The sequence below is a fragment of the Neofelis nebulosa genome, chromosome 4 (genome assembly GCF_028018385.1).
Source record: "Neofelis nebulosa isolate mNeoNeb1 chromosome 4, mNeoNeb1.pri, whole genome shotgun sequence".
Lineage (NCBI taxonomy): Eukaryota > Metazoa > Chordata > Mammalia > Carnivora > Felidae > Neofelis > Neofelis nebulosa.
Window position 1 is genome coordinate 75803318 of NC_080785.1, and position 15274 is coordinate 75818591.

At 35.1% G+C, this 15274-nt stretch overlaps 2 protein-coding genes across 8 annotated transcripts in view; one reads left to right on the forward strand and one right to left on the reverse strand.

Moving 5' to 3' along the window:
• The window catches only part of FAM237B (family with sequence similarity 237 member B), a 97747-nt gene that overhangs the window by 76818 nt on the left and 5655 nt on the right, over positions 1-15274 (forward strand). The window contains exon 9 of one of the 4 annotated variants that reach the window (XR_009260499.1): positions 7672-8751. The exons of the other annotated variants lie outside the window; for them this stretch is intronic. The gene's annotated coding sequence lies outside the window, so the exon portion shown is untranslated. Of the gene's footprint in view, positions 1-7671; positions 8752-15274 lie in introns of those variants that run through there. 4 annotated transcript variants of the gene reach the window in all.
• The window catches only part of CFAP69 (cilia and flagella associated protein 69), a 62642-nt gene that overhangs the window by 40813 nt on the left and 6555 nt on the right, over positions 1-15274 (reverse strand). For 3 of the 4 annotated variants that reach the window (XM_058725153.1, XM_058725151.1, XM_058725150.1), the window contains exons 2-6: positions 10596-10655; positions 8709-8774; positions 6241-6350; positions 3277-3353; positions 844-942 (exon numbers count right to left, since the gene is read on the reverse strand). In XM_058725153.1, coding sequence (XP_058581136.1) covers positions 844-942; positions 3277-3353; positions 6241-6350; positions 8709-8774; positions 10596-10655 — 412 coding nt within the window. Of the gene's footprint in view, positions 1-843; positions 943-3276; positions 3354-6240; positions 6351-8708; positions 8775-10595; positions 10658-15274 lie in introns of those variants that run through there. The other variant, XM_058725154.1, reaches the window with a different exon arrangement.

The following is a 15274-nucleotide window of genomic DNA, read 5'->3' on the forward strand; positions in this document are numbered from 1 at the left end:
TGCCCCCTGGCTTGATACCACCCATTTCAGTGTGACTCATTTTACCATTATATATTAAGATCCCTTAGCTATAATATACAGAACTTTCTTCCCAAAGATGAGTGAGAATGTTATTAGCATTTAGAATTTAACATCTAATTGGGTGGAAAAGATATTGTGAATAATTATAGAAGGGTTAGAAAAACAATAAATAATATCATTAACAGTATTAAATAACATTAATAATAATTACAATTAAACTAATTTAGGCATTACTTTTAAAACTGTATCCTAAATATTTAGTATTAGAATAAAAATATCATGCAAATAATTACATATATATGTGTATATATATACATATGTGTGTGTGTATCTATCTATCTATCTATATCTATATACATATACACATACATACATACATATATATCCTTCTTATAAAGGTCATGGATTTAATGATTTCTTTGGAGTCTTCCAGAACAACAGACAATATCTTAAGAGTAATTGGGTGAGGTTTTCCAAGAACCAGTGACTCATCAAGACCCCTGGCTCTAGGGCGTAAATGACTTATGGAGATGTGCACAGGACCACAATCCTCAATAAAAACCACAGGCCCCAAGCAAAGACAAGACTCATTCTTCTTTCCTTTATGAGTCTCCCAGATGCTCTATCCATATTTATACTCTATGTCTTCAATAAACTCTGCTCTTACTACCTCTCAGCTTGTGTTTGAGTCCTGTGGGAATACCTCTGGGTCCTTGGATCCCACTAGCTTGCATCAATCCCACTATGTCTTTGTAGGTTCAAAGAGACAGAATAATGTTTTGTAGACGTAAGTTGTTACTAAAAGACCATTGAAAACTTCACCTGTAATATGCTTCTTTGGTGGTTCTGCATGATAGAAGTCAACAATACATTTACAAATTTGTATCCTCAATTCAGAATTTGGTATTTTCATTAATTCACCTGCCAGAAAGATAAATGAATGCTATTTAATAACACTGTCATAAGTTTATTTGCAAATTTAAATGTGTGAGTAATATGATTAAAAATATCCTCACTGGAAATTCAAGCTGGATAATGTATTTTATACATGCACACACATACACAACATCCATACATGAAATACCCTGGGTCTATCCTTATAACATTTGGCCCCTCAATCAACTCAACCTCTTCTTCCCAAGGAGAAAGGAATGGTGATTAATAGCATAAATGCTGGAACCAGATGGTTTTAAGATTAAATACTGGCTGTGCCGTTTACTACCTATGTAAACTTGTATGTTTTCTCATCTATAAAATTTGTATAACAACAGTTTCCACTTTAAAGATTGCTGTGGGGATTAAATGAGTTAATATGAGAAAAAGATGAGAATAGAGTCTGGCATATAATAAGTTACTATTATTATTTTGGCAAGATATAGGTTATACACACACACACACATATGCACATGTGTTCGTGTGTGTGTCCCAACTGGAGACTGGAGTTGGGAGAATCAACTTCAGGGCTGAACCAGATCTTGGTGGAATCTGTGAGGGAAACAGATAATGAGGTGTTCCTGGAAAATCTGTGATTTGCATTAGGATTTGCACAATGTTCACCTCTGGGAGTGGTCAGTGAGTAGGGACACAAATGGACCAAAGGAGAAAGCACATGGGAAAGCTTCACACTTGCTTTAGGAGTATCTATCTGCAAAAAATACCACTAAAATTAAAAGAAGAAGAAGAAGAAGAAGAAGAAGAAGAAGAAGAAGAAGAAGAAGAAGAAGAAAAGAAGACAATTTCCAGATGATTCCCTTAATTTTTTGAACACTTCCTTTTATGTTGAAAAATCATTAAATTTTGGAAAAACTTAGTCAACAGAAACAACGAAACTTTTCCAACAAAACTAAACAAGTTTACAGGAAATTCTAAGGTTTCTCATCTGCTCCCCACCCTTTTAGTTCTTGTAAGTTTAGATCATTTCTCACGGTTTCCTGTTTTATCTCAGGACAGAGTACCAACATTTTCCCTCATACGTTTCCAAAATCCTGCTCTTGAATCAGAAATAATTATCACTTAGAAGAAAAAAGTAATATGACTTACTACTAGGTAGAAGCTGGAAGTTATTAGTAAAAATGAACATTTGTTCAACCCCTTATACTCTATGCAATTATTTTAGCTTAAAACTCATCTTTTCAGCAATTAAAAAATAAGGGACAGGACAGTAGTATTTGCAGTCAATAATCAGTGAAGGGAGCTCATTTTAAGCAGAGTTCATACTTCCTTCACTCTTCTATAGGCAGGCAAGCAGTTATTCAGCAAAGACCAGACTGACACAGTAATAAAGAGACATGTATTTATCATACAAATGCCTGCCAACACTCTTATGGAGGCAACATTTAAAAACAATAAGGGCAATAGAGGCATTTTTTAATGTTATCATCCAAACATGCATCTTTTTTTTTTTAATGTTTATTTATTTATTTTGAGAAAGAGAGAGAAAGGGAAAGGGGCAAAGAGATAGGGAAAGAGAGTATCCCAAGCAGGCTCTGTGCTTGGGCCCAGTCCCACAAACCATGAGATCATGACCTGATCTGAAATCACGAGTCATGCTTAACTGACTGAGTCACCCAGGTGCCCCCAAACCTACATCTTTTATGTATTAATGTTATCATGTCCTCCTTTGGGTTGGCTTCCCATTGTAAATTTCCACTGATGGTAGAGATTCACAGAGTTCAAGTTTCCTATTAGTTTCCAGCCTGCCTGCTCCTTAAGGTCATCTTATCTAACTCCCCACATTTATTCTAATTTCCTCGATACCCTTACTCCATTCTAGCCCATAATAATTTCTCCCAGAATCTACCATAGAAGACTAATGAAACTTATTTAGATATAAAAGGATGTCTCACCATTTTATGATTTTATATAAAATTTTAGATTATTTAATGAACAATTTGGATCCCAATGATTCTAGCAATCAATTAGACTAGCAATTATGAGAGTTTAACATTGAAAACATTTTTGTGATTACTGAGAGGAACACATGTCTGATTTACAAAAAAAGTTAAATATTTCAACAAACTAAATAACATCAAGACAAACATCTGCCAGTCCTTAAATTAAGGAACACAGAATCTTGTTGGTATTATAAAATGCCTAAGTGGATAATAACAAAAATTATCATCAAGCATGCTATGATTAATTCCCAACCAAAAACAAGAAAAGAACCTACATTTGAGGGACTATAAGACACTTTTTTCTTGACAATAGGGCCTGTCATATGTTACACCCCTCTACCTTAAGGAAATCTTAACTTACCCAGAAGAGCGATTGAATTAGCAGTATCTTCAGCATATGTTATTTCATCCGATACTTTCTTTTTCAAAAATGGCAAGCTTCAATAAGAATGAAGAACAAATGAATTATGTTTAATAAAGTCTGTAATTGAGCCATTTGTAAAGTATGAGAAATTTTCCTTTCTAAAGGAAACAATGAAAATAATATCCTATTCTGTAGCCCTGGGAGAATTGGCAACTATCAAAAAAATTTTTGTTTCTAACTAAGTGACCAAAAGGAAAATAGGTTTATAAAAATAAAGAGAGATGGACATAAAAGGCAAAGGTTAAGAAAGCCATCTTGCAACACTGTATAAATAAAAAACTTAAGAATCCTCTTTTCTCTCTGAAGGCAAAGTAATAATGGATTACACGTATACCTCTATCAAAATTAGGAAGACACTGAATAATCAGATACAAATCACAGACCTCGGCTTACCTAGAACTTGAAAACTGCTCTGCTCAGGGGCTTTTAAAGTTCTGAAAATCTGATAGATGAATGGTCTATTTGTTCTCAAAGTTTAGTGACCTTTTCCTTATTAACTGGATTTTCCTTATTAACTGGATTAACTGGATCCTTGTTACCATCCACAAAATAACAAATACACTTTTTAAGACTCTAAAGAATCCAAGTTAACAAATATTAATTATATTAGACTTCTATTTCACAGCTACTATAAGCAAAGCTATTTGAAAATAATTTATTTAAAAATCAAAAAAGCAGGGCATTCAAACCTAAGTCATTAGTCTAAATGTGAAAGGAGAGATAAAAGTTATTTCTTAAATACAAAATATTAACTATTTTGGCATTTCATGAGTTCAAAATTTGAATCTCCTGTACTATATAAAGTATAATATATCCTCTCTATAGGACTTTTAATTCATGCTTGTCAAGAAAAATTTAAAGATATTTCAAGGGAAATCTTTGAAAAGCACAATTTTATAAATGCCACAGAGATTCATTTTTTAGTGTTTGTTAGAACTTTTCATTTGAAACCAATAACTTATTACTTGTTATCCAGCTCGTTGTTGAATCTCTAAAGTGAAGAACTCTAAAATTACTTTTTGTCCTCAAACTTTTCTACCAAAGAAAACAACCTAAAAGATAAAGCTAGAAAAGTTCCCCCCAAAAGGTTGTGAAAATAATATGCATTATATCTCTGATGTAGTGAGAAAAACATAGGCACCAAAAACAGAAAGCCTAGGTTTTATTTTTTATTTTCAATGTTTTTATCTCCCAAAAATGTCTTGAGGAAAGAATCAATCATGTGAGGGTGAGGTATGGAGAAATGCAGGATGAAAGCAGAAATTATGAAAGAAAACTATTAAATAATTAGAATAATTATGAAATATGAGGGAAAGTGAAGAGTGCAATTCAAGTCTGTCATATTATGTAAGGAAATATTCAGTTGCAGCTTTCACACAGAACCAGTTCTTGGTCAAGCTCCATAAAAGCATTGCTGTTGAAAGTAATGCTTATAAACCTGGTATTCTAGGACTTGCAGAGCCTCAGAATTTGAAATGATAACAATATGATCCACATCAATATCATAATTTGCAATTAGTACATTAAAAAAAAGAGAGAGAGGGAGGGAGCCAAACCATAAGAGACTCTTAACAACTGAGAATAAACTGAGGGTTGATGGGGGGTGGGAGGGAAGGGAAAGTGGGTGATGGGCATTGAGGAGGGCACCTGTTGAGATGAGCACTGGGTGTTGTATGGAAACCAATTTGACAATAAATTTCATATTAAAAAAAAAAGTTCTTTGGGGCGCCTGGGTGGCGCAGTCGGTTAAGCGTCCGACTTCAGCCAGGTCACGATCTCGCGGTCCGTGAGTTCGAGCCCCGCGTCAGGCTCTGGGCTGATGGCTCGGAGCCTGGAGCCTGTTTCCGATTCTGTGTCTCCCTCTCTCTCTGCCCCTCCCCCGTTCATGCTCTGTCTCTCTCTGTCCCAAAAATAAATAAAAAAAAAACGTTGAAAAAAAAAAAATTTAAAAAAAAAAAAAAAAAGTTCTTTAAAAGCACCAGAGTAATAATTTACTTCTTTTTTTTTTCATGGTCTGTATTAAAAAGTAAGGTATGGTAAAGGTATTCAATAAATGATTTTTGGTTATTTTATTCAGATATCAAAGAAATTAAATGTAGATAGTTATAACATTTTAAAATATTATTGCTACTAAACCTAAAAGTGAGAGTTAAAACTACCATATATATATATGCTCCTACTAGTGTTATTTGTGTATTAAAAGAAACATGCTATTTAACAAGTTGAATTGTTAGAAAGATTTAGAAGGTTAAATTATCAGAAAGGTTTATTGCTACTTTGAGAAATCTCCTCTACTATATTATATTGAAACCTAAAAATGGATGTCTTGATTAGCTACTATGTGGCAGCAAGGAAGCAGAAGATATTCCTAGTTGCCCCAAATGGGTGAAGAAACAATAGTATGGAGGATAGAATATATTAATTTTATAATGCTGACCTCTAATTTACATTTAAAATATACATACCAAAAATAACTGGTGACATTTTATTCTTCATTGGAATTTGAAAAATCAATAAAACATGACTCAGAAGTTAATATATCTTTGACAGCCAAATTTTCTAAACAGAGAAAAAAATACTAGGCAAACTATTTAGTATTGTTCATAAATTTTCTCAAAAATTCTCTAAAAAAATCATAATTTCTTGCTTTCATCTCACACTTATCATTCACTTGAGAGCAACTTATTGTGAGAAAAAATTTTATTATAGTTTAATCTCTTGTGGCTAGAATCTCCCATTACAATAAAATTGACCACCTCTGAAATATCAACTGGAATCAAGTGATCCAGTGAAGTTTTGAGTTCTTTATCACATACTATACCATGATGCATATCTTTGTAATATAAAATAAAATAATATGCTACATGCTAATGTAAAATAAAGTTAAAGAAAAAAACTTACCCACATAATTTTAGGATATTAAATGCAGATTCTATAAAGTGGGGCTGGTTTTCAATTTTTTCTGCACACAGATTCAGAATTTTAAATATTTGTGCTAAATCCCTTAGGGGCTTTAATATTTTTAGTTAAGAAATAAAATTAAGATTAATATTTTTATTAACATACTCTATAGCACTTCTCTCAAGAAAGTCTATAGAATTCCATCTATTTTGTTAAATGTGGTTGACACTTTTTTTATTTTTTGACACTTTTAATTATACTAATTTTGAAGTCTAAAGAGGAAAACCTGGAACCATATATTTTTTAGGAATATTATTTAATTTTTGTCTCAGTAATCGCTTATTCAAAATATCATTTTCCCTTACCACACCTTTAGAATTTGATTACCAACTACTACACCATGGATTCAGCTGATCAATAACTTACTATTGGCAATAAGAAATAACACATAGAAAAAAACAATAGCTCAATTTTATACTTTGTTTTCCCCCCACCCACACACAAAACATACACTGCTCCAGAATAAGCAACCCAAACCTACCTTATTTATTTTATTAACATTATTCAGATGCATGTTCTTATTTTTATGTTGTAAATTGGCTGAGATTTTATTTCATTTAAAACTCATGAAATGAGAGGCACCTGGGTGGCTCAGTCAGTTAAGCATCCAGCTTCAGCTCAGGTCATGATCCCATGGTTAGTGAGTTCGATCCCTGCATGGGGCTCTGTGCTGACAGTGGGGAGCCTGGAGCCTGCTTCAAGTTCTGTGTCTCCCTCTCTGTCTGCCCCTTGCCCACTCATTCTGTCTCTCTCTCAAAAATGAATAAACATTAAGAAAAAACTAATGAAATAAAAATTTTGCTTTTATATTAGTCTAAAAGCAAAATTTATCTTCTCTAAATCTTGAGGTAACAGCACCTTTTATCTATTTAAAAACCCCAATTGGTGGGTGCCTGGGTGGCTCAGTCAGTTAAGCATCCAACTTTGGTTCGGGTCATGACCTCATGGTTGGTGGGTTTGAGCCCCACATCAGGCTCTCTGCTGTCAGCACAAAGCTTGCTTTGGATCCTCTGTCCTCTTTCTTTACCCCTACCTGGCTCTGCTCCCACTCTCTCCCTTTCAAAAATAGATGAACATTAAAAACAAACAAACAAACAAACAAACAAAACCCCACCTGGTGCATAACAGCCAGTTCTGGAACTCTCTGTTACCAATCTGGTAAGATGACTACAGGGAGTGAGAGTTTCCTGTGACAATTGCATTGCCTTTTATAATAGCTAATATATGCAAAGGTTAAAACAGTAACAACAACAACAACAACCCAACAATAAACTGGTTCTTAAACACAGTTTTGAGCTGCACTGGTTTCCACATATTCTGATCAGGGTGGTATATACAGTGGGAATAATATATTTATATAATGTTTTGCAGGTTATCAAGCACCTGCATGTACATTATCTAGCCTTCCTAACAACATGATGAGGTGCTGTTATCCCGATTTTCTTAAGAGGTGGAGAAGTTAATACGTTTATCAACAGTACAAATAATCAGGTAAATTGGTAAAAATAAGACTTTGACTTGACCCTCCTAACTACATCCATTGGGGCACCTGTAAAGTGACTCTTTTGGCACAGGTCATAATCTCACAGTTGTGAGATCAAGCCCTGCATTGGGCTCAGTGTGGAGCACAGAGCCTACTTGGGATTTTCTCTCTCTCCCTCTCTCACTGCCTCTCTCCCCTGCTTGTGCTCCTTCTCTCTCAAAATAAATAAATATACTTTTTAAAAATTGCCACTATCTGTGCAGAGTTAATCGCATTATAGTGTTTCTTCAATTTTATATTCCCTGGTAAACAAAACATATAATTCTGTGAAAAATACAAAATGTTAGATATTTTCTGTGGTAGACAGAATAATGGATTGCCCAAAGTTGTCCATACCTTAATTCCTAGAACTTGCAAATGTTACCTTACATGGCAAAGGGACTTTTCAGATGTGATTATGTTAAAAGCCTTGAGATGGGACTGTTATCCGAGATTATCCAGGTAGGCCCAAAGTAATCACAGGGGTTCTACATGGGCAAGAGAGAGGCAGGAGAGGATCACAAAAGATGTGACCACAGAAGCAGAGATGAGAGTGGTGCTACTCTGAGGAAGGCGCCATGAGCCAAGGAATGCCGGCCACCTTAAAAGCTGGGAAAAGCAAAGACAGGGATTCACATCTAGAGCCTTCAGAAGGAACCAGCCCTGCCAACACCTGACGTCAGCCCAGTGAGGCTGATTTTGGACTTGTGACCTCAAGAACTGTAAGAAAAAGCTTTAGGATGTTTGGTGACACTAAGTTTGGGGTAATTTGTTATAGCAGCAAGAGGAAATGAATACATTTTCTAATAAAAATTCTCCCATTTCAGGATAAATGAAACAAACACGTAAAGATCTAGATACAGATATAGATATATGTAAAGGATACAAGTCCATTCTGATAACACTGCACCAGTTTCTTGACAGATTTAAGTTGTTCTTCTTCTAAATCATCCTAAAACAAGTTATCTATTTTAGTTCTTTTGTACTGTTAAATATGTTGAGATATTAAAAATTTTCCTGAATGTAAAAAGAAAGTAAATTGAAACTGTTAATTATTAAATTACTATATTATAATGCAAGCATTATAAAATATGTCCTCAAACAGTGAAGGTAAAAATAAATATATCATTTAAATTTGATTAGGAAGGGGCACCTGGGTGGCTCAGTCGGTTAAGTGTCTGACTTCAGCTCAGGTCATGATCTCACAGTTCGTGGATCTGAGCCCTGTGTTGGGCTGGGCTCTGGGCTGACAGCTCAGAGCCTGGAGCCTGCTTCAGATTCCATATTTCCCTCTCTCTCTGTCCCTCCCCTGTTCGCACTTTCTCTCAAAAATGAATAAACGTTAAAAATGTTTTTTTTTAATTTGATTAGGAAATTGAGAATCAAAACTAGATTAATATAAAAGCAGCATTTGTTTCCATTAATAATATTAACAATACTTGAATTCACTGAGCATTTTTCTATGCCATGCACCATTATGCTCTATTGATGCATGTCATTTAATTAATTTTTAAAATAACCCTATTAGGAAGGTACCATTACTATCTCTATTTTCCAGAATAGGAAACTCAAGTGGAAACGCTAATTTGTCCAAAATCACCTAGCTAGTAACTGGAGGTGTTAGGAGTCAAAGTTGGCTATCTGACTGTAGAAATTGTATTTTTAACTTCTAAACCAAGCCCAGTGTAATGGCTCAAACATCTTCAGCAAATTAAAACAAAACTCAAAAAACAAAACAAAACAAAGAAACAAAACAAAACTCAATACAGTGATATGTTTGTTTTCATAACTGAATCACACTGTCCTTTTAAAGTTCTTAAATTGTTCATAAGAAGCTGTGGCATTTTCTATACATTTTTTTTTTTTGGTCTGCCTTTATTTAAAAACTAGTTGGAACTCTATGTAGTTGGGTTTTCTTTTTTTTTTAATGAAGGCACATTCAAAATTAAAAATAACTTTCACAACAAACACAGCCAGCAAGAGATAAATTATTCTTATAAGGGCCATTATTATTATTGTGCTTTTTCTCTATGTGAAAATGTGAGACTAAAAAATGCTAACACAGTAACTAAATTTTTGGCCTACTAATTACTAGACACTTTTTCTGATTGGCTCTACCATGATCAACCCATTTTCCACATATTAAAAGCATGAAATCTTCATCCTGTAGTCATGTTATAGTGTGTGCTGGCTTTTAGGCATGCAATCGATTCTTGGGTAATGTCAGGAGAGTGTGGTGTGTGAGCATGCATAAAATGCATTTATTATCCTTCCTCCCAATACCTACACTCTCCACTTTGAGGCTCAGATCTGAAATAATTTTATTTCCATTCCATTCTGTATAAGATCCCTCTAAAGTAGATTAACTTATGAATATGTCTGAGTGTGTATATATCCAGATTTCATGTCAGGAAATTTTAAGTAGTACATCATGAATCACTTTTTCTACTCTTGTTCCCCACATCCTTTTTGGTAACAAGCAATTAATAGAGGCTGGAGGAGTCTTCCTGTACTCTTGATGCCTTCTGTTTATATCTACCATGGATTTGTCCATCCCACAAAACCAAATGAAATCTCCTCCTCCAGCCTCCATACCAGGTAAAACACATTCATACTAAATTCAAACAGTCCTTGAATATGAGAAATGTTCCTATTTGAAATGTTTTCAACAAAAAGGAATAAACAAGACTTATTTTGGGGGAATACATGTTACCTTTCAGGGAAATCATAGTTTATAAGTGATACAGTAGAGAAATTTTCTCTCAAAGCTTACTTTATCAGTTTCTTCAAGGAGTTTGATAACGCGATTTAGGTCCATGGTCTTGAAAGCACCCTAAAAAACATACAATTCTTACAATTCTGTGTCATGAGAGTCAAGAAATCACATCAAGCACACTATTTTCCTATGATATTATCCCTCAGCAACTTAAAAGTATCTTATGACAAAAAGATAGTGAGGAGAAAGGGATAATGGAGGGATGGGCAAAATGGGTGAAGGGGAGTTAGAGATAGAGACCTCCAGCTATGGAATAAGTTACAGGGATGAAAAGTACATACAGCATAAGAAATAGAGTGAATGGTATTCTAACAGTATTGCATGGTGACAGACAATAGCTACACTTGTGATGAGCATAGCATTAACTATACACTTGTGGAATGACTATGTTGTACACCTGAAACTAATGCAACATTACATGTCAACTATACTTCAATTTCTATAAAAGATATGGAGGGGAGAATGAAAAGCAGATGAGACCTTATAGGAGTAAATAAATTTTGGAGTTGAAAAAAATAATAAAAATGCCTCTTGAATTCTAGTATTATCTTATAATCTTATGGTCTTTAAATTTCAAAACACCTGTAATAATCGCACTTCCATGCTTTGGAAAATGAAATGATCTGGTACATATATATTCCACATCCCACACATGCACAATACATTGAGTTTATCTATGCAGATATACATAAGACTCGCTTCTAAACTACAGGTAGGAGATCATCTTCCTGAACTAGGTATCCCCTTTCTCAGTTGGTACCAGCATTCTTACAGTCATCAACATTAGAAAACAGAATGTCCAAGTTCTATAGATTTTACATTTTAATTATTTCTTTTTTTAGTTTTTATTTTTTTAACGTTTATTTATTTTTGAGACAGAGAGAGACAGAGCATGAACGGGGGAGGGTCAGAGAGAGGGAGACACAGAATCTGAAACAGGCTCCAGGCTCTGAGCTGTCAGCACAGAGCCCGACGCGGGGCTCGAACTCACGGACCGCGAGATCATGACCCGAGCTGAAGTCGGCCGCTTAACCGACTGAGCCACCCAGGCGCCCCATTTTAAATATTTCTTGAGCGCAAATGATTTATTGACAGAGTTGTGAAGGTATCCTGCTGTTCTCAGTGCCTCTACTCTCCCACCCTTCATGGTCCTCTACTCTATGGTGAATAATAAAACTCAATTCTGAACATAACCCATCTAAATCATTCAGTTACTCTCCATTAGTGCCCCTCACCCCTCCTCTATTTTCCTTCCCTTGGTTAAACCCCACGGGTGCTTCAAAACTCAGCTCAGGTGTTGCCTCCTCAAGGGAAGGAAAAAGATAGAACAAATGTCCTTCCTTTGTGCTCCCATAGCACCCTAAGTTCCTTATCCACTACAATTCCCATTATGGTTCTAGAATGGTTTGCATGTTTATCCCCCACCACACCCTACCCAAAGCTCACTCAAGGCAAAGACTTTTGTTTTCTGGCACCCCAGCTCCAGAAACTGGGCCTGGCATATGAAGTTATTTGTAGGTAAGCGGAGAAGGAAACAGGAAGTGCTATCATCCCAAATTTAAGTACTTATACAAAAATCTCCACATTTTAAATTCAGTTTTGGGGATTAATGCTTTGTTGCATGACGTTTTCTTCCCTTTTTTTTTAACCTTTTTTAAGTTTATTAATTTATTTTGAGAGAGAGAGAGCACGCACATCAGCACAGAGACCACTTGAGATCCTGTCCCCCTCTCTCTGCCCCTTCCCTGCTCATGTGGGCTTTCTCTCTCTCAAAAATAAATAAACATTAAAAAATTTTTTAAATAAAAAAATAACTTCAAAAAAATGATATAAAAGATGATGATATAAAAAAATTCAAAAGGGAAGAAAATCCTACTTATTCCTATCATCTAAATACATCTACTTTTATATATAATTTTGTTTTTATATGTTTATTTTTATATGCTTTTTGTTTACATGTATAAATATATAATTTAACTTAGTGTTAACACCATTGTATTTTGATTTCTAAATCTATAATACATATCTTTCCCTATGTCTACATAGATATTATTCTATTGCCTCTTAAGTCTAGAATTTCCTTTCCTTTCACAATTACAAACTCATATATTCTAATCTCAGGCAATGTCTTTCAAAAACAATTTTCAGGGGTGCCTGTGTGGCTCAGTTGGTCAGGTGTCCTGCTCTTGGTTTCGGCTTAGGTTGTGAACTCATGGCTCGAGTTCGAGCCCCACATCCGGCTCCACAATATCAGTGCAGAGACCTGCTTAAGATTCTCTCTTTTTCAAATAAATAAACTTAAAAAAAAAACAAACAAAAAAACAATTTTCAGTAAAGTGTTCTAATTTTAAGTTTGTAGGGTAAGTATCTGAGTGAGTTTAACCCCAAATGCTTTTTACCAAAAAAATTAATAATCAAAAAAGATTTTCTAAATATTGATCTTTACCTGGTATTATGGTTATCCTTAAAAACTGTTATATTTTACTGTTAAATTGTTTAAATTATTAAATTTACTGTTACCAAAAAACTTGATAAATAGAATTTTGTCTTTTAAGATTTGACTTCAGTGCCATCTGCCACTACCTCAGTTGTCTTCTTTCTTCCTCTTGGAAAAAATAGGTTTTTGTTTTAAGATTTTTTGCAATATTGTTTTTGAAGGTTGGAAAGCATATTGAAATGAAAAGTCAATGCAACATTTTCTTTTTAATACCTGCATGTATTATCAGAATTGTTTTTCCCAAATGAGCAGGTATAACTTTTATTAAGAAACAGAGAGTAGTAAAAGTTAAAGCATAGATTCCTTTCAGATTTATGTTGATTACTTCATGCTACTCTGTGTGTTACTTGCTTAGCATATATTATATTTTTAAGATTTCTCCTGCCCTCCCTCCTTTAGCCTGTTCCTCCTTCCATCAATATTTAGAAGCAGCTTCTATGTTTCAGAAACTGTGCTAAGTGTGGGGAACAACACTGCTCTGACCTCAAGTAGCTATCAGTCTGGCATGGAATACAAGTAATACAGATAAAAAGCTACAAAATGCTCCCTGGATGCTGAAAGGCGTGCTCTGGAAGCACACAGACTGGAAGCACAGAAGGCATGACACAGTTGCTGTAAAAAGTAATTGGCAGGGAGAGGTGAGAAGGAGTAGGATCTGTGAGATGAACTGAAGGTTTGAGAGGTGGAGACAGGGAGTAGCATATGTGAAGGCATGGAGGCAAAAGAAAAGGCATTTTGAGGATGGGGAGGAAAATATAGTACAAAGGATAGTGGCTACAGATGATGCTAATTGGGTAAGTAGAGGTCAAATCATGAATAATAACAATAATGATCATAACAATGATGGTGATGTCTATTTCCAGGTACAGTTGTACTTTCCACGTATTTGCTAATTGAATTGTATGAGGTAGATACTATTATTAACCCCACTTTACAGAATGCCTTGTACATATCCTATGCTAAAGATCTTCAAAAATATTGAATGGTTTGAGAGACTGGATATATAAACAGACAATGGCCAGACTACATATGGCAACAGAACTCTAGCCTGTAATCTCTGCAGCAACCAAACCCAGGAGCTATTTGCTCAGGAAAGTCAGAATTTGGCAATGATTGCCAGATTCCCTATTTTTTGCCCCTCATATTGCTATGTAGGACCACCAGAGAAACCCAAATATGCTTCCCAAATCAATCACATAGAATGCCGTGTTTGTAGCTAGCCCACCTCCAGCTTCCCCATGGCAACAACCTCCAAACAGAGCATACCAGAAGCTTTCCCTTTTTTCACTACAAAGCTTCCCTGCCTGCCTTAGAGTCTCTGCCAAATGTAAGTAATGTTAGCTGACTTCCTATATAGCAAGCTCTGTATATTAAATAGTGCCTGCTTATTCTCATCAGGGTGGTCTTTATTTCCACAGGCTTTAACCAGAGGAGTGTAACAATAAAAAGGCAATTTTGTTTGCTGAGTAGAGACTGAACTGGAAAGGTCTAGGCTGAACTGGAAAGGAGGTAGGAGACATCTGTAACTTGAGGCCTTGACTAAGGTACTGGCAACCCAGGCCGACAACAGGGAATGGAATGAAAAACATCAAGGATGTAGAGTCTGTGGGACTTAAAGAGTGATTTGATTTCGTGGGAGTGAGAGGAAAAGGTGATGATGCTCCTGGGCTTGGGCAATTATAGAAGTAGTGTCACCCTTTGCTGAGACAGGGAAGGCTGGAGGAAGAGGCCTGTGTTGAGGCTGGAGATAAGTTAAACTGGGGGGCAGAGATTTCCAAATCAGAGACTTAAAGTAATAATTGGAAGAGTTTGGGTAAATGAGATCACACAGCAGAATGAAGCAAAAGAGGACATACAGATGTAAACATGAAAATAATTGCTGTTAACATACGATGTTTATAGAGAATTGTAAAAACATTTAACAAAACATTTTAAGATCAAGTCTAATAAACTGTTTTGAAGAAAATTAAACCTTTACTTAAAGTTACAGGATAAATTTATTTTCCCATTTTACCAAGGGACATGTCAAAGGGGAGAAATCCTGCTCATTTGATACATGGTTATGGGGAAAGGAACTAATATTTACTGTGGTCCTTTTATGTGTCTGTCTCTGGCACTTTATATCCTTTTTTTCTTTTTTTTTTTTTCCTAAGTAGGTTCCATGCCCAACATGGAGCTT